At 40.8% G+C, this 19,844-nt stretch overlaps 1 protein-coding gene across 1 annotated transcript in view; it reads left to right on the top strand.

The window, feature by feature from the left end:
• Positions 1–19,471, top strand: part of nek7 (NIMA-related kinase 7) — a 60,602-nt gene extending 41,131 nt beyond the window's left edge. Inside the window, exons 8-10 of the mRNA XM_040128898.1 lie at positions 6,963–7,057; positions 15,556–15,669; positions 18,130–19,471. Of these exons, the coding sequence (XP_039984832.1) occupies positions 6,963–7,057; positions 15,556–15,669; positions 18,130–18,240 (320 nt within the window). The 3' untranslated portion in view covers positions 18,241–19,471. The remainder of the gene's footprint in view (positions 1–6,962; positions 7,058–15,555; positions 15,670–18,129) is intronic.
• Positions 19,472–19,844: the final 373 nt, after the last annotated feature.

Below are 19,844 nucleotides of genomic sequence, written 5' to 3'. Positions count from 1 at the left end.
AGTATGATGGATATTGTTATGGACTTGAAGTTCAAATTAATCGAGAAAAACACTAAAACCGTTCCAGAAATAATCAAATATATGGTATCGGAAAATGATGTCTTCTGCCCTGTGTACATTAGGGGTTTGATGATCAGATGTGGAAGTGATGTACTGTTCATTAAATTAAGACATTGTTCAAGGCGCAGTCTTAAACCACCAACATGTCTTGAGAATGAGGAGAGGATATCCTGAAGATTGTCCTTGATAGCAATGTCAGTGAAAAATGCCATCACACAAGCAGAATTTTCTATATTTGTGTGTTCTCAATCACTGACTACCCATTAAATCTAACAAAAACATGTTTCTGGACAGTAAAATTGTTGAGAAATTCTGCCCAAGGTAAACAGACACAACACAAGTCGTCCAGTGTCTTGCAAGAATTGTTTAACGGCCATTGGTTAAAGAAAAATCAAAACTTTCTGTTACATCTAACAAGTTATTCCCCTAATTTCTCTTTTGGTTTAACTCCTTTAGCAACAGCACAAACACAGAAGCAAGCAGTGATTTCTTGTTGTATGCTGTATATTAATGAATTTTTACTGTAGAACACTGTAAAAATTACATAATACAGCCATGGTTAAAATTATCGCCACCCTTGAATTTCAAGTATATAATTCAGAATATCTTCAGAAATAAATGCAAAATAACCAATTTTAATAAAATGTCAAGGGTTACTGAACAAAAGAAAAAAAACACTTGCATAATAGTGAAATAATACAAACACAGAATGTACCCCGGATACAATTATTGGCACCCGTCTATAATATTAGGTTGCAGAACCTTTTGGTTTTTATGCCCCACAGCATGATAGAACATCCATCATGTTTTACCGTAGGTAGGGTGTTCTTTTCCAGAATGGACTCCTTTTTGTCACCTATAAACAAACTGATGCACTGCATTCCCCAAGACCTCTACTTTGGTTGCATCTGTTCATGGAACATTATCCCAGAAAGGCTGTGAAAGTCTTTACCTATGAAAGTCTTTGCAAACATTAGTCTTGTCTTTTTGTGCCTTTCTTTCAATTATGGTGTCCTCTTTGGCCTTCGCCCGTGGAGCCTTTCTTGGTTTAGTGTGCAGCGTATGGTACGGGCTAAACCCACCACTCCAGATTGCTCCTGGTCAGCCTGAAGCTCTCTAGATCTCTTGTGTGGTGTTTTCCACAATGTGCATCGACCTTTGCAGACTTCTCTTTTTAATGTGAGATTTTCAAGATTAACGAGATTTTCAACTAGAGGTATTTAGAGCCACACAAAAAAGGAAAAACACTCTGAAAAAAGCAGTGCTTTTTCTCTAGGTGGCTGAATGTGGCAGCATACGATTTTTCCTCATTGGGAACAATTGAAAAAAAGACGCTGTTCCTAAATGGAAAAAACACTAAATGGATGCACACCCTAACAGTTTATGACTGTGAAACTCGATAACATTACGAACCGTTGGCACTTGCCTTGTAGCCTTTGGAATTGTTTTGGGTTTGATAATAACACTTCTGATGCTCTCAGACAGCTCTCTTGTCTTCGTCATTTTGAAAAAGGGACTGGAAACAATCAGCCCCTTTTTTATGCAGTAAAACAATCGTTCATTGGTTAATTCAGGTCATGTGAACACTGAAAATTAACCACAGGTGAGTCTTACTTGTTTTTTGTTTTGTTTGAGGAAATTCATCAAAAGGGTGCCAATTATTGTGTCTGGGGTACATTTTGTATTTAATTTTTTCACTATAATGCTTTTTTTTTTCTCTCTCTCTCTTGTTCAGTTACCCTGGACATTTTATTGAAATATTCTGGTTATACAAAATCAGTTAATTTGCATTTATATCTGAAGATATTCTGAATTATGTACTTGAAATTCAAATTTGACCAGGACTGTAATAAAATGAATAGGGTTGAAATTAATATCTTAATTTCACTAGTAACGTACTAAGCAGTTGAATGTTTAATATTGTACAATAAAATGTGATCACAACAGATCATTGTGGTGGAGATGGTTACACTGTTTTCAATTTGGCCTGTTAGGGTACGCGAAGGTGCTATCCAACATCGCCCTCGGCAATTTCAGCTGCTTCATAGATTGGAAATTGTAAAAAAAAGAATGCCATAGACAAATATAAATGCTGTCATTCACACTGTCTCGCTTCCCTATGTCAAGTTGTTATTACCACAAACAGCATGCTATTCTCAGCCCTTGTACAGCAGAAGCCCAGCCTTTGAGAAAGTGTGAATCACATGATCAGCTCAACAGAAGCCCTATCAACCAAGCAGCCTGCAGTGCCAGCAGAGCAGGGTGAAAACGCCTGTGATTGCTCATTAAACGTTGAGTCCACAGCACCCTCTTTAGGCTGACGGAGGATAGGCAGCCCCACAAGCAGAGGGGTCAACTGGAATGTTCTCGTCATTAATAGGAAGCCGTCAAAACTGCTTTGTTAATCTACACAGATCACTGTGTAACATTTCTTCCAGTGTAGAGTAAATACTTGTCATGTGTATTTTCATTTTACGCACATATATTTGATTTAGAACAGTTACATTGACCATGAGATCATAAGCAGAAATAAGCATGTTGAGTATGCATATCAGTTTGTTTTTTTTTAAAGATGCATTTGATGCACTTATGTGACCACAGTACTTTGCATCCTTTTACGAATATTTGAACTATATGGGGATGTCGGTAGAATGTTTTCACTAGATGATCCTGTACTGTAGAAACATGACGTTCCCAGGTTAGCATGACGTGTTGACAAGGGATTCTTAGTGCATCATTCTTCCTCCCTCTAATACTGGCTTTCCCTTTGACATTTCTTGCAGTTTGTTTCTTTTTTCTTTCTTTCTTTGTCACCTCTCCTTCTCTCCTGCAGCTGTTTCTCTCTTAATCGTCCTCACTTCTCCTTCCCTCTGTCCCTCCCTCTGGTGCCTTGACTTTTAGTCAGAGAGAAAGACGAAGGTGAAGAAAACAGAGAGAAGGTATGAGGAAGCTAGAGTTGGAGAATGGAAGACAGCACACAGGGTGAGAGAGAGTGAAGAGAGAGAGAGGAGAAAGCAATATATCGGAAAAAGGAGCAGAAGAAATAGAAGAACTGGTGACAAAGAAACAGAAAAAGAAAGGCAGTGTGCCAGGTGCGAGAGAAGAGAATGTGACAGAGTGACAGAGAAAAAAGAAGAGAAAAAAGAATGTGGAGAGAAAGAAAAAAGTTCTGAGGAGCAGAGTAAGAGGAGAGAATATGACAATGTGACAGAAAAAATGGAGTAAAAGGAAAGCGAGAGAGAGAGGGATAGAAAGAAAGAATGCAAGGAAGAGCTCTGCGTGTATGTGTGCGTGTGCACATGCGTGTGTGCTCGCACACCCAATCGTGTGCCAGCGTAGGTCTGTAATGAGCCCAGCCACCCAGCTGAACAGAAGAGCAGGGTGGTGGAGCTGAGATGGAGGTCCAGGCATACAGCCTGTCAGCTCCTAGGCTTTCAACTAAGCTGCTCAGCAGCCTGCGTGCGCGCGCGCACACACGTATTCTTTTTTTCTTATACACTCTTGCACACACTGAGAGACACACTGACTCTTTGTCTCCTATACAGATGTATGTTGAGATGCAGTCCACATCCATATGGGCTTGAATGCATGCACACACATATACAAAAGCAGATAATCATTCATATAGATTTGCAGATTGGCAACATATATGCACACCAACAGACACACACACACTTAATGACACTTATATCATGTACATCCACGTTCTGGGACATAAGACAAAAATATTTCCACTGCTGAGGATAGTTATGTAGGGATATTGCAAGAGTTGGATTAAAGAGAAAAAGAACAAAGAAACGGTAGTAACAGGAAAGCTGATGCAATCATTAGACGAATGAGAGACTAGCAAATTGGCAGTAATAAGTAGTATAATATACCTGCAATTAACACCTGTAATGACTAAGGTGTTAACAATGAGTACCGGGGGAAAAGGAGGAAAAGGAAATGAGAGCATGAAAGCCGACGAGAAAGATTTTGGAGAAACTGATGTTTGAAATAATACGACTGGTTCAATCTGTATGTATAAGGACTTTTTTATCTTATAAAGGCAAGTAAGCAAGTTGTGAAACAAAAAGGGGTAGGCAGAGAGCCAAATAGGGGCTGAGGGCTCAGCAGGACACATAGAAAAACCGAGAAGAAAATCATGGGAATATAACGGAATACGGAGAACGCCCTCTGACTATGAGATTAAGTCCATTCTGGTTGTGCTCTTGCCTAGAAGTTTATGTCTTATGTCTTCGTTAAAACACGATAGACTGGCAGTTTCCAAACTCCTGCCCTGGCTCTGAATGAGAAATTCTCCTCTCAAAGGATATTTGAGATTCCAGCAGAATCTCATTCCCAGTTTAAAACACAGAAATGTAAAACTGGTAATAGAGTACAGATTAGAGAAGGCTTTCACCATAAATGGGTACTCTCCATGAAATGCTTCACTGTGTTTAAATGATCCGTTTAAAGCTTTAGGTTCAAAGGAATTTGCAGCAAGTCTTTGCAATTAAATCAATAAATGTATTTAAAATGACGCACGTTTTGGTTAATTTTACGGTACATTCAGCAGGGGTTTAGAAGAGGCGGATAGCATCTCACCTCCTATACAACAAAACTTACCCTGCTACACAGAGACTACAGTGTTGTATAGCCATTCGCAATAATGGAAATCAATCCCAACATGACTTTCAATTTATTTGCATGAATAAGTAATGTGCCCTTAATTTAGCATGCTGAAGGAGCTTTAGCCCTGTGCTGCTGCCTTTTTTTATGCAACTATTAGCATAAGAGAGGCTGATTCTTTTTAATCAACTAATAATGAATGTTAGGAGAGCTTGTTCAGACCTCACCATGAGACCTCCAAGCTCACACACACATGCGCACACACACACACACACAGACACACAAACCACAGTATCAACCTGATGACCAATTAAAACAGCAATCCCCAGTCCCCTGTTTATTCTCCTATGTGCTCTCTTGTGCTTCCCCCTTTACAGATGCTGATTATTTTTGGAATGACAGGTAACACTTCATTATTCAAAACCGCACATTTAAGATAAAAGCGTGTTTTCTCAACCCAATTAAATGTGCACCAAAATTAAAAGTGCCAGCTTTCATTTCAGTTCCCATAGACTTCAAATCTAATAGCCCCCTCTGTAATAGTTTTATTAATTGCAATTACATCAGTTTAGTTTCCCCGACCTGTTAATGTGCAGAATGGCTCTGGAGATTTTGTCTGTGTATGTGTGTGTGCGCACACATGAATACTGCGAGCGAGTGTGCAGTTATGGCTTTTTCCTTCCATTTTACTGCAAGCTGACTTTTCTCCTGAGTTTTTTCCACTGAGAGCTGTTCTCACCTACCCAGCTCACTTCAACTGTTTGTGCCTATTGTAAACTCAACAACTACCAGTTGCCCTCTATAAAAAATAAAAAACTTCCTCTTTCCTGCAAATTTTGAATACAGGATAGAGGGAAGACTATGTTTGGGCTATTAAAAAAATCATTTTTAGGAAAAATCTCCAAAAATTTCTATACGCAAAGAAATAAAATGTGCAAAAAAAATTAGATTCAACCTCACATGCACAGCAGATCTATGATAGATTCATAAATGTGTACATTTTCAACTCCAGAAGAAGGAAGTACAATTAGCTGGTGTAATCTCTGATTGGACTGAAAACCTGCAAACTCTTCCATGATGAGTACTGGACACTGGCTTAGAGAGAAAACTGGGCACGCTGCATTTCAAACAAGCAGAAAATTAGAGTTTCAGTAAACAATCAGACTTGAAATTAAGTAAATGTTGCTGGAGGAACTTCATTATTCAAATATTTAAGGTTAATAATCAGCACGGATCCCGAGGAGAATGCAAAAAGATGTTGATTATTTTTTGACATTTAAAGCACAAGCTCCGCACAGCCTACACACAGTAATATGCAGCCATTCTACTGATGGAGGTTGTACACCAGCTCAGCAGAGCCTGTGTAGCTGTCATCTGCATATTTCAGTAAGCCTTCCATCCACACGTTTGCTTGAGAGGATTTGGGATGGGCAGAGTCTGAGAGCTGCTCAGCACAGGTTAGAGGGCTGGTAAAATTTCCATCATTTAACCATGTGTGATTAATATAAAACCTCTGCTGGATGTGCTTGATAGACTTTTATATGGGAAATCACAATAAACAGAAAGCAAATGAAAAAAGCAGTCGTATTCAGCTAAGAAAGCAGCAAATCTCCAAAGCTTCCTGCAGTGTGTTATAGATGTTATATTGAGCTGTGGTTCCTCTTTGTGTCCAGTTGGGTGAAGATCTGATTCTTTGGAGCTCTGCCAGTCACCATGGCAGTTTGAGATTCTTGAGTTTCAAAACCAGAACCAGAAAACGGCCAACTTTTAAAGCTCCACCACTGCTCCCTGGGCGTATTCACTGACTACTGTTTCAGATCATTACAGAGCCCCGGTAATCAAAACTGATTTATGTGTATTTTGTGTGTGCGAGTATATCTGCTGTACACATGTATGCAACTTTGTGGTACTTACACAATTGCATGCATTGTATGGGAGTACACGGTGATATCTGACCTTATTAAATATCATCTTACTTGGAAATAACGGGGGCCATCCACTTTCAAGTCTCCCTCTAATTTTCTTTCTTTGTACTCTTACTAAAGTGTGTTCAGTATTACAACCTCTGAATGTGTCAGTTTGAGACTACACCTTCATTCCTCACCCGTTTCTCTATACGGTGTGAGCTGTGTCAGTGATGTTGATGAACTGGGGGAAGCATGGGTTTGAAATGCAAAATGTTAACACTCACGCTCTCTTTTTGTCCTGTTCTCCTTTTATGCCTCTGTCTATCTCCTTCTGTCCTTTTCTCTCTCTCTTCCCTTCCTCCTCCCCCTCCCTCTGTGTTCCAGTGGGTACTCCGTACTACATGTCACCAGAGAGGATACATGAAAACGGATACAACTTCAAATCTGACATCTGGTCGCTGGGATGCCTGCTCTACGAGGTAAACTATGGGAATATGTGCACATACTGTCACCCTGCAGTCGACTGTAGGAGTGACATGAGAACACAGTGGCTGAGACACGCAAAAACAAACAAACCCGTCCTCAGTCCCACATATGATAGAGTACCGTAACAAAATATATACACTTATAACACTTATAACACGTATACTTCCCCACATAGTGAGGCGGTATTTACAATCAGCCTCGTTGCACATTTAAACTAAAACAATGCACACTCTTTTATTACGGATTAATAATAAATTTAAATAGTATGTCATATTTCTTTACCTCTTTTCCCATGTGTTCCTTACTTCTTTCCCAGTAGCTTGGCTGACCTGAAGCCTTAAGACTCTTTGAGTTTAAGTTCTTTAGGCCAAGAAACCTGCTAAACATTGAAAAGCTGCTGAGTGAAGGGAACTGACATGGCCATATGTTTTAGATAAGGCCGCCCAGTGACACTGACTAGTTTGATTAGTCAGGAGGAGCAAAACACCACAGGGCTGTGGACCACACTGAGTGAAGACAAGGCCGGGAGGAGCACACAGGAGAGGGAACAAAGAGGAAAGAGTGAAGAGCACAACAATGATAGACATGAATGATAGCATTCAATCTGATTTTTCACCTTGCCAACCTTCATGTGCACTGAATACAAACAGACAGGCACAAATTCAGAGACACATTGTTGACCAAGGAAACACCCACATTTTCATCCACTCCTCTCTCCTAACTCCCCTGAGTTGCTGATCACTGGGGTTGCATTTCAACGCACCAGCACCCTCTCTACAGTGCCTCAGGCAAAGAGGTGGATATAACGCAAGGAAGAAGTTTGAGCTCAGCTTGCAGGTCATGGTAGCTCAGAGACCGTAGTCCTTCATGCTAATTAGTTCCCCACAATGCACTACGGTGATGCGCACCTATAGTTGGCTGAGAGCAGTGGTTGCTATAGGTCACGTTCTGTTTTTGTACTTTTTATGTGTGGTGTACCTGTGTTGCACATGTGTGTTTACACAGAAGATGCTACTTTTACTGTTAATAAAAAACAGATTTCTGGGTTATATTGCCCCTGTTGCATAGTTTCTGTAGGTATCATAATTGCGTAACCCCACAAGCACTCAATAGTTTTGTTTAATTGCGGTCATTTTGATGTGGTTAATTTTGTTAGGATGAGCTAGAATTAGTTTTCACTGAGTCAGGTTTAGGTATTTTAAATAAGGTTTAGTTACAAACTACTATTGGTATCAAATTCCGTACATGTGGCGACAGTTTTTACTCTTACACAATTTCTACATCTTTGAGAGTTGAAATTTTTAAATATCAAAGATTGGACTTGGTTGTATTTGAAGATTCTTTCCATAATGTCTTTTTCCAAAGTCTTTCAGTATTTTGTTGAGGAAGCTAGAGCTAGAGAGCAAAAGTGAAAAGATAGAGGGAGACTTATCGCTCCCTGAGGAGGTCAAAAGACTGGGAATAAGGATATAAGGTGAAAAAGTTTAGGAATCTATATAGGAACAATATAGGAAGCTAGGGAAGGGCAAGGGCACGGGCAGTGCAAGTCTTAAGAGAGAACGAAGAGAAAGAGGAGATAGGTTAGAGAAATAAAGGGAGCAGAGGGGGAGAAGTGGAATGGGAAAATAACAAATAGTGAGAGCAGGGTTATAGATTGCTAGAGCGAATAGATAGATGGGGGGTGTTCATTCGAAGAGAAAGAACTGTTAGGTACAAGAGCAGAGACAGAACTCCAACCATCAGGTCAAGGTGAGCCGTGCAAGGAGCCTGTGGAGATAAAGATTTTACAACCCTATTGTTACCAGAGGAATGCTCACCACATCATGCATATTCTCTTTGAAGAACAGACCCTTGCTTTCCAACTTCTAGGTAAGAGGGCTCCACACTACATTCAGTGTCAGGAAACTTGTCTCGCTCTCCCAGAATGTCTCCTCCATTCCTCTTTGCTCTGTTCTCCTCCCCTCTGCTATGTTCCCCTCCGTATAGCTCCCTTTTCCTCACTTAACCTTCAGGCTTAAGAAATTCACATAGAAATCCATGCCTGATCCCTTTGGTACTCATTGATTTCACCCTGGACATACAGTAGGGGCCGAGGTTTTGCGTGTTGAGGTTTTTGTGTGTGTGAGCATCCATGATTATGTGTGCTTGTATCCAAGGGAGTTTGGTTCCTTATGTGTGAAACGGCTCGATTTGAGAGAGCCTGCATTTTTCATTCTTGTGCCCGGGGGTTGGGTTAAGGTCCGAAGGGTCCATCTGTCAATACCTGGTCATTGTATCTGCGTCCATCTTCATCTTCCATTCTGTTTGATCCCTTTCTTCTTGTGTCCAATCTCATTACATCACCTGACCCTGCCCTATGCCCCCTCACCCAGACCCCCTCACTGTGGTAAATAGGGATGCTGCACTCGTCAGGGTTGTCTCCTAGGGTGACCGGGAAAGTAATGAAGGGGGTCTGGTCACATGGCAGTCAGTGAGATCACAGTCTCCTAGCACTCTCTCCTTTTGCTCACGGTCAAAACCACTTCATATTTGCATTAGTAATTCTCACGCACTTAATCAGTGTGTTCTGTGTTTAAAAAAAAAAAAAAAACAAAAAAAAAAAAGATTAATTTTACACACACACACACACTCAGGGTCTCCTGCCTGTACGGATGTGCTGTGGTTGTATAAAGGTTAGCAGAGGAGGAGAACATATTGAAAAACTTTACAGGAGTGTGTCTCCTTCCTGTATGGAGCTCAGCCATCCATACCTCTGACTGTGCCCATGTCTCATGCTTCCTGCTTCATTCCTGTCCCTCCCCCCTTGTTTTGCTGTTGGTTTTATGAGGCCCAAAAATGCTGGGTTCTCAGCAGCTGGCGTTTGCATGTGATGAGCTGCCCCTGTGGCTGTCTCTCTATATGTTTTGCAATTGAGTTATGCAAATAGAGCCTAGGTATCCTTAAACCTTTTTCATACTGTATGTGTTTTTTGATGAGTTAACACACCCTTTCCTAATACCAATGTCAGTGTCTGACCGTGACATATCCAACAAAGTACTTAGCCCATTTGTGTACAGTATCTCAGGCCTTTTTACCATTCTATACATTTCTTGATCCCTAACCTGTCTTATGTATCTATGCTCTCCTTCCTTCCCTAAAGAAACTCTTATTTTCTGCTTAAAGCATTAATAACATCTGGGAATAGAACATTACACTCAGTTGTACCTTTATGAGCTCATTTCATGACCATGTCTTTAAACTCGAGAGTTGGAAGACTATTTAGAGGCATACTTTGATATTTTGGGAAGTACACTTATTTGCCCTGTTGCCGAGAGTTAAATGAGAAGACCAAGACCACTCTCGTATCTGCCCATTAAATATAAAGCTATTAACTCCCTGTAAAACCACAAATGATCATTTTTGTACAGATTAAACAACTAGATAAAATGTTGTAATGGGCGAACTTTAGAGGGGCTGGTAGACAGATTTTGTTACCTTTGGACAGAGCCAGACTAGCTGTAAACAGCTAGTCTACCCCTGCTTCAAGTCTAAGTGAAACTGTTGGTATCTTCATATTTAACTGACAGATACACTGGTATTGATCTTACGATCATTTAACTCATAATCATATTTCCCAAAAATGTGAAATTTTTTTCTTAGATTTCACAATTCAAATCCAAACATTCAGTTTAGATGTTTAGAAAACACACTTTTTATCAATTTTCCTCAAAAGTTCAGCTCCCTGGAACAATCTTTTAACTCATGCGTCTGTTCTTCTTCCTATCTTTTCTGCCTTCTTTCTTCCCTTTTTAGTGTGTTGAAGTAGAGGAGTGATGAATCCACTGGGTGTAGGTATATTTTTAATGACTGTCCCTACACTGACTTATTGCCTTGATTAATATATCATCATAAAGCCGCATGGAGGACCAGTGAGAACATAAAAAAGTCATGCTCTCCTCACTTTTACAGTGATGTTAAGTGTATGAGACTCTGTTTGTGTGTGTGTGAGAGAAAGAGAGAGCGAGAGAGAAAATATACAAAATATACATGTGTCTTGAATGTGTGTGTTAACATTTAAGTGTTTATTTTGACGTGGCATACGCCTACAATTGTACGTATGTTTATAAATGAGTAAATGAGAACTTGTGGGAAGCCCTTTGGTCCTGGGCTGTAAGGGCTCCAGGGATAAAGGGGGCTAGAGGGAGAAGATGGGAGCCTCTCACAGCTCTTTTTAATTGGTGTACAGGGAGAGAAACTGGAGAGACAGAGCTGGATCAGTGTTAATTAAACTGGAAGGCCCCATCCAGACCTTTTACACGGACAGAGATGCTAGCTTTACATGCCTGGGTTGAGGACAGCACAACCTGGCCAGCTGAAGATGAGCTGAGGAACAAAAGAGAGGGAGCGAGAGCGAGCGAGCGAGAGCGTGCGAGAGTGTGCGTGTGCGCGTGCTTGTTTTACTAAATCCGTGGTGTCTGAAAACCGGGAGTCCACTATACTTGAGGGGACCAAAATGCTGGAGCCTAAAGTTTAAATGACTGTGTGAGGGTTAAGACTTGTTTTTAGGGTAAGTGTTAGGAAATGGATTATGTCACTGACAGGTCCCCACAAATACAGTAAAACGTGTGTGTGGGTGCATGCGCGGATGTGCATGTGTTCTGCCACCAGCAGCCACACCCCTCAGACAGACAGCAGGCATGCGTGTGCTTTGTATGTCTTTCGAATATCAATGAACCATACACACGCAGACACACACACACAGTCTCACATTCACACACAAGGGACTCAGAGGTCAGAGAGTGAGTCAATCATCTAACCCACTGCGACGACACAGTCTGAAAAAAGGAGTGTGTGTGTGGGTGTGGGTGTGTGGGGGCATGCATCTTTATGCTTCTGTGTGTGTGTGTGTGTGTGTGTGTGTGTGTGTGTGTGTGTGTGTGTGTGTGTGTGTGTGTGTGTGTGTGTGTGTGTGTTCTGAGAGCAGGGGGCCGGCAGCTGTCAGGGGCTAGGAGCAGCAGGCACTAATGAAGCAGATGAATAGTGCAAAAACTCCCAAATACAAACAGGACAGTTGACATTTTTCATCTGTCAAAAGCAGAAGATGCATGAAAATACGATGGGGTGTTGTTTAACCCTTTGCCTCCTGGTGTCTATAGCTGGCTGATTCTCTTCTTTTTCTCCGTTTCTGTCTCCGCCTTTTTCTCTTACTTTCTCAGAGATATAGGTTTTTGGGAAGCACTATCTAGGCCTTACACACAACCCCACAAACATACACACTAATTCCCATACATTACTAAAAGGCGTATGTACATTTGTTTATAAAGCAATTAAGTGTGTTTTCCCACATGGCCCTTTCTAAGACATTGAAGCAAACTTTTGCAGCGAGTAGTCAGTTTTTTCATTTTTCCTCCAAACATTGGCACCTCGAACAGACTCATTTCCCTCCCAAAGAAAGCGGACGAGGTCTGAATCTGGGACTGATCCCTCTCTGAGTCCACCTGGCACTGCTGTGTAGTTTTTTAGAGTTCTAAGTGTGGTTATTGGAAAGTGATTAGTTTCTGAAATGGAGGGCAAGATGGCTGTAGTGGTAAATGTGAATGATGTGAACTATGAAATCTTAAGTTTTTGGTCTCACTGGACTGATGATGTATCGATAGGCCACAGTGAATGCGGCAATAAGCTGGTGGTTTAATTGCTTGAGGTTTAGATAATTAAGTTCAAATTCTGATTGTTACTTTAATATTGTTGCAGCAGTTGTTGTCTTACCATATACCATGTTGTCTGTCATATCAGATACCATGTATGTTAATTCTGAGTACGCATTTTTTTTAAAGGATTTACCATTGCTGTATGTGTATTTATCCATGCCTCCGTATCTCTTTTTGTCTGTTAATCGCCGTACAATCAAATCTGAAATCTTAGGTTAGAGATATGAGGCCTTTTTACTAATGGATGTGTATCATTGCTGACACACACAGGAATATGCACTTCCACACACATCCTCATCACAGTCCACCACCTGCTGTGCCAGTCTCCGTAGTAATCGTTGGAGCAGAGGGAGAGGGGTGTCCAAGGAGAGAGATGGAGAGAGAAGGGGAGATCCTCTTTACTTACTGTTCACGTGTGTTTTTGAGGATGTACTGTATTAATAGGAGTGTTTGATTAAGGGAGCGGATGAGTGAACGATTGTGAATTATGTCCAGAAGAGAGAGAGCCCACTGAGATTCTGCTGCAGTCATCTTGACTTCCCACTGGAAGCTGTGACAGAAACTCTGTCAAAATCTGCCCGATAGGGAACAAGAACTTTTCTCTCTCTCTCTGCACCATCAGTGTTCGACACATTTTTCAGTGAGGACTAAAATGAAGAAGCTGCTTACAAAGTGGGAATGTGCCCGGCGGTTTTCGGGCAGTGTCAGTGGGTCGCTGTCATAGCTATAGGCAACAAATTGAGAAAATCCCCACTTGGCAAGATTTTCCTTTGCAGTAGTACTAGTAGTAGTTCTTGTGAGTTTACAGGTGAGCTGACGAAGAGGCCAATTGACAGTAGCGTTTTGTTAGTATTCTGAAAGCGGTATCTTGAAACAGTTCAATGAGTTTCTCTAACTCAAGGATAGGCAAACATTTGCAAAAGACCCGGTGTTGTCCTTGGTTGCTGTAAAAATGATCATATACTCAGTACTCCTTAGCACAGGATAGCTTCGCCCAATTGTAGCTAGAAGACAGCTTCTGTTATTCTGCACCTTATTCTCTTATGGTCCTATTTACACTGAGAGGTTGTGTCTTTATGGTGCCTGAAATTGTAGAAGGTGGCACATTCCCCCTAACCTGCTGTATTCTGCATGGAACGATTCCATTTGGATTCATGTGTGGAGACATTGTTCTTATCTACTTTCACACTACCGATTAGCAGGCTGTCAGACACATACTGCACATTCTCCAATAATAATGCAGGGACACCAAAAAAAAAAAAAAAAAAGAAATTAAAATAATGTTTAACAAAATTTCATCTGCCCGCTATGATAAACTTGTGATGTTGTTTTCTTTATCTTATCCTTTTATAGCAATGCGTGCTCCTTTCAATTTGCCACCATTCCCCTGCTATCAATCAACACATCCAAAGTTTAAAAACACTCATCAAGATCACATTCAAGTTGGAAATGTCGCACAGTACTGAAACAAAACTCGGCAGGCATACTCAGCCTACAGATAGTTTCTGTTTTCTTCACAGGCTCTGACACCTATGAGCACTGACTTATTGTCCATTAATGGACCAGGATCCTGTTTCACATTGCTCCAGAAGATGTTTCCTTTCTTCTGGAAGTAAATGAGATGTAAAACAACTTTTCAAGGTGCTCAGAAATGACCTCTGCCCTAAAACAGGTCCAGGTCATGAATTTGGCCTATGGATTTTACATACTGTGTTCGCATACGTATATGACTGTGCAACATTTTGTGTGGGACAAGGCCTTTTTCTGCCCAGAAATACCTAATAAAAACTCCTTTGATATCAAGTTAGTTATACAATTAGTGCAACTAACCTCTTCCTATGTAATATTCTTATGTAAATAAATGAAAACCAAGTCAACAAGCTCCAACATCTCCGAACAGCTCATCATCATCAACCCTAACAGCTGTTCCAACCATGTCTATTTATTATTAGTTATATCATAAGCCTAACACTGTATTTATTTTGAACGAAAAAAAAAAATAAGAATTTGAGTTTACTTGTTATACAAGTCTGCTGTAGGCTTCACCTTGCAAAAGCACCTTTAAACAACAGGAAGTGAGTCAGTCACTAACCCTAGCAACAATGGCATGGTATGTTTTCTACACTTAGGAAGGCAGGAGGGATTCTTAACCTATTTCGGCTCTACAGCAATGGTCTCCTTATCCTTTCCACTCGTCCTTACCATTCCCATTTGCCCTCCTGCTGTTCTGCCTGCTTGCATTTGTTTTCGAGAGGATACATTTTTCTCCCCGCTCCAACAAACTGAAACATTCTTTAACATCTATCACATTTCTACACCCCACTCCTCTCATACTTGTCCTTCCTCAGATCTTTGTTTTCTCTCATTTTCATTTCTAAGTTTTCGAAGCAGTGCAGCAGAAAGGGCCAGCAAACTAGAGGAAAACACATAAGCTAACGCAAGCTTTCATGGATTTTTCTGTTTTGGTTCACTTGAATTTCCGACCATTGCTCATTCCACTACAAAAAAATATACATAAGTGTGTACTGATTTGATATGTGCATAAAACCTTAAACATGTTGACTTGTTATCTTGCTTTATTTGCCTCTCTCAAACAATCCGTGTTTTAAACATATAGCTCAATAGCAGTAAACGGTGCAGGCTCTACTTTTACCATACTGTACAGTATTTTTTTTGTGTAGCACCTGGTGAGAATTTAATTGGGTGTTGCAAGTTTTTACTCTGCCCACTCATACCCTGTCCTCTTGTCTTTTCCCCCTTTCTCTCTCCATATCCTTTCCCTTTTTTTCATGTTTACATTTCAGATGGCAGCCCTACAGAGCCCGTTCTATGGGGATAAGATGAATCTTTACTCCCTTTGTAAGAAGATAGAACAGTGTGACTACCCCCCTCTTCCCTCAGATCACTACTCAGAGGAGGTGAGTACTGTCTCAGTTGCCTTGTACTGCTATTGGATAAAGTAGATTTGGACCTGCTCAGTGTTTTTAAAAGGAGTCGTGATAGTCTCTACTCCTTAACTCCTTTACAAGAAATTGCAGAAATATTTAACATTTTTTAAGCTCTGTTCTTTTTTAAGCAGTAGTGGCCGGTTCCTCTTTCCCTGTGCCAATTTGCTGATTTTTACTTGTGCTGACTATTAAAGTTACTTTTTATATGTAAGTGTAATCCACCCAAATGTCTGAGCTATGATATTACCTTGTGATCAAAAGACCTACTATGATTTTAACCGTTTGAAAATTAAATGCACATATCAAAAGCATCTGGCCATGCTACAGAGTGGGGTGAAACTAAATGGGCTGGGGTGTCACGTTTCCCTAACTACATGTTAAATCGTCTCCCGTCTTATTTCTGCGTAGACTTATCCGTTCACAAAAATGTAATGAAGTCAGGCTGCGGTTAAAAATTGCCTTATTGCTGATTGCCGGTGACGTGTGTGAATGCGCATGGCTTTGTGTTGCATGCCCTCTTCGTGTGGGTGGCATTTGTTTTTTTTTTTTAATCATTTCTGCCTTTTTTCTCTTAAATATATTAAGTCAAGTGTACACACACGCAAACACTCAGACACTGACTCATAAGCATACACACATAAACTGCAGGTATTGGATTCATTTAACATTGACACTGTGCTTTGTGATGAGCCACTCTAGAGCTTTGGGAGTTACTGCATTTGCTTGATAGTTACAGTTACCGCAAAGTTTCCCTGCACAACACTAGTTTTATTGTTTGATAGTTAAAAGGCATTTTTTTAAAATGAATTCATTGGTTTCTGAACAGTAGGAAAATCCATTAGCAGACTATTTAAACTAATTGTGTAATCCGGAACAGTGTACATCCAGTATGCATTATTTTTGTTAAATTTAAGTTACATTTATGATGTATTGGTTTTATTGACGTATGGAAATGAATGGGGAAAAAATGGCTGCCAGGAAATCTAGGATGCCTGAAGACATACTGGCATTTCCTCAAAGCAAAAAAGTACTCAACCTATTGTGTCCCATATCGCTATGCCTTCGACTCTATTAGCAGTGTATCTACATACGCGAGTCCACAGTGGCTAATTTTAAGTGGCTATCCTTATTCATCTCTCTGTAGTCAGATACTAAACCCTGCTTTTATTACACTGTGATATTTAGTTCATTAGGCTGATAAGGGCTAATTGCGAGATGTTTCAAGCCTCTGAAATGTCTGTGTGTGTGTTTTTGTATATGCAAGAGCAATTCTGCAAGTGTTTATTTGTTACAAGAGATCCCTCTCTCTACACACACACACACACACACACACACACACACACACACACACACACACACACACACACCACACTGAGCTTCTGCATTGCCCCACATGTCACCCCCATCCAGGAGAAAGGGAGACAAAGCGAAAAGAGAGAGAATGATAGAGCGAGAGACAGGGCAATGGAGAGATGGAGATGAGGGGGGTGCCTGCAGCGCCTGTCTGGATGTAAACAATGCTCCTGAAGGATCGGCAGCAAACTGTCAGCTGCTCATCTTTGTTGTGTCATTTAACCATCTCCATCTATGCTTCTTCTCCCCCCCACGCCTCCCTTCACTAGCTCCCAGTCCCCCCCTCCCTCCACCTGACACTCCCCCACCCCACTCGCCATGCAAAGAAGCGCATGAATATTTTACATATCTGCATCCCCCCCATCTCCATTCTGTGGGACTAATTCTCAGACTGTCTGAATTTGCATCTTTCTCTCACTTTCTCACTTAGGCACACTCGCACACGCACACTTACGCACGCACACACACACACACACATACACACACACACACACACACACACACACACACACACACATCGGTTGACGAGAACCCGTCCAAGCCTGTGCCATGCAACGGCGGCCGTCGGTAGACGGTTACCATAGCGACTTGCGTAGATGTTATGTTTTTTTCTCTCCTCTCCATCTTTTATTCTCTTCTTTTTTTTAATGATGGTGGTGGCTGTTCCGCCTGCGAGCCTGTCTGTCTATCTGCTCCAATCAGCCGCTTTGCTCGGCTTCAAGTGCAAGTGCTGTCTCCGGATGGCAATGGAGTGGCAGCAATGTGTGTGTGAGTGTGTGCGCTTGTGGGTGGATGTGCATGTGTGGGCTCAGGTAAAAGTGGATTCAGCAGACCAATAAGTGATTAGCGCACCAACCCGGCCTCACGATCTCTGTCTCATTTCGGTTACCTGTTGCTTTATTATTGCCATTATGGAAAGAGCTCATCTAGAGGGCAATACGAGACAAGCAGGTCTGTGTTAGCAGGGTTTGTTCATTTTTGGAGCTGCTCTTTTTAAAATCAGTCTCACTATAGTGTCATTGACTGTATTATTTCTCTCTTCCCTCCAACCAACACCCCTCCTGTCCCACTCACCAGCTGAGGAACTTGGTAGATATGTGCATCAACCCCGACCCGGAGAAGAGGCCGGACATCACCTATGTGTACGACATTGCCAAACACATGCAGAACCTCACACAGGGCAGCTAAGCCCAGAGTTAAACACACTATAGCTTGCAGAACCCCCCCCCCCCGCGCTTTTCATGCTGGACTTGTATACATCTATCAGCTTTTATACAATAACCTACTCCAGAGTTTAGCTGCTCCTTGTCATAAGTAGTACGTGTAACAGATTTTTATTTACAAGATGATGGTACAGTTTATAACTTGACGGACACCCAAACCTTTTCTTTTCTGCCCTAGGATAAAGATTAAAGAGATTACAATTATTTGTCAGATGGACCTCCCATTCCTTAGACTTATATGTTACAGCTACGAAAATCAGTGTGTTCTAATTCACTGATGCATTTGTTCCTATGGCTTTAAAATGCATGTCCTCTGTATTTTCATGTGGTGAACTGAAGCCATTCTACAGCAGCTGCTACTAGCAGATGCTGTTTAAAGCAGATATACTGGAAAATGGTAAAATCAGCAAAAAAGTTGTAATTGTAGGTGTTACCTCAATCCTCAAAATATCCATCAATGCAAATACTATTTAAAAATTACCTTGTGGGCTTTAATTGTGTCTAATGCGACCTATGGTCACCAAATGGCACAAGAAAGACCATAAAAACTTTTACAACGGGTAACATTGGAGTGAAAAGATTTTCAATCAGTGGCAGCAAAACTGAGAGACCTAACCGAGTGTTATCGATGTTTGCAGTGTTGTTGTGTTGCACTTTTTTATCCTGGTAACGGAAGGCTGGCAGGGTGATCATGTCTAATGAATGTATTAGGAGAGGAGGGATCATCTGGAGGGTAGACTAGCGATGTGCTTGGGGGAGAACATGGGCAAATGTCTCCACAACACTTTGAATGTAAGTCATTTTGACACCTATGTATTGTCTTTGAGAAATTCAGAATGTCTCTTTTCGACAGCCTAGAAGGAGTGGTAGGAGATGTAACAAAAGCAGTTTTGTATCTGTTGTTTACCATAGTCACTGACACCAAAATATCTCTTCCTTGGTTCAGTTTAAGGAAGATATACTGTTTTTACATAGTGTGAGTTTTTTTTTTTTTTTTTTTAGGGCCGGTAAAATCATAATGAAGACTTGAAAAAAATCCAAAATTAAAACACGTAGTTCTCCATCATGGTCCGGTTGACCCACCAGAATGTTAGTCTGTGTAGACAAACTTTTGTGATTTTTAATGTTGCTGTGTAAGTTTGCAGTGTACGTGTCTTGTTGAGGAACAAATATGTTAAAGAGATAGCAGATGTGTATCTTGTCATGAGTAAATCACAGCCTGCCTACATAACCTCCGTCTTCAGTTGAGATACCAAAGAGTAAAGTCACACATAGAGAGCAGTTTTTATATATGTTAAGGTATCGTTTACGAAAAGTATATCAAAGACTGAAAAAAACAAAACAAAGAAACATGAACCAATGGGACTGATTTTGTTTTACTGTACATAGTGAAGATGTTCCTATAAGTTTAATACTGAAGGGCTTTAGTGACCCTTTATTAATTTGGAGGGAGGGAACGGTGATATAATTTTTTTTTTTTTTTTTTCTAACAGGAAATAGGTTTACACCAGTGGGTCACAGATGACCAGCACTGACTACCACTGGTTTACATAATGACATTTATACCAC

This window comes from Xiphias gladius, chromosome 6, assembly GCF_016859285.1.
Source record: "Xiphias gladius isolate SHS-SW01 ecotype Sanya breed wild chromosome 6, ASM1685928v1, whole genome shotgun sequence".
NCBI lineage: Eukaryota > Metazoa > Chordata > Actinopteri > Istiophoriformes > Xiphiidae > Xiphias > Xiphias gladius.
The sequence above is the reverse complement of the archived record's forward strand: the minus strand, read 5'-3'. Positions and strand labels throughout refer to the sequence as shown.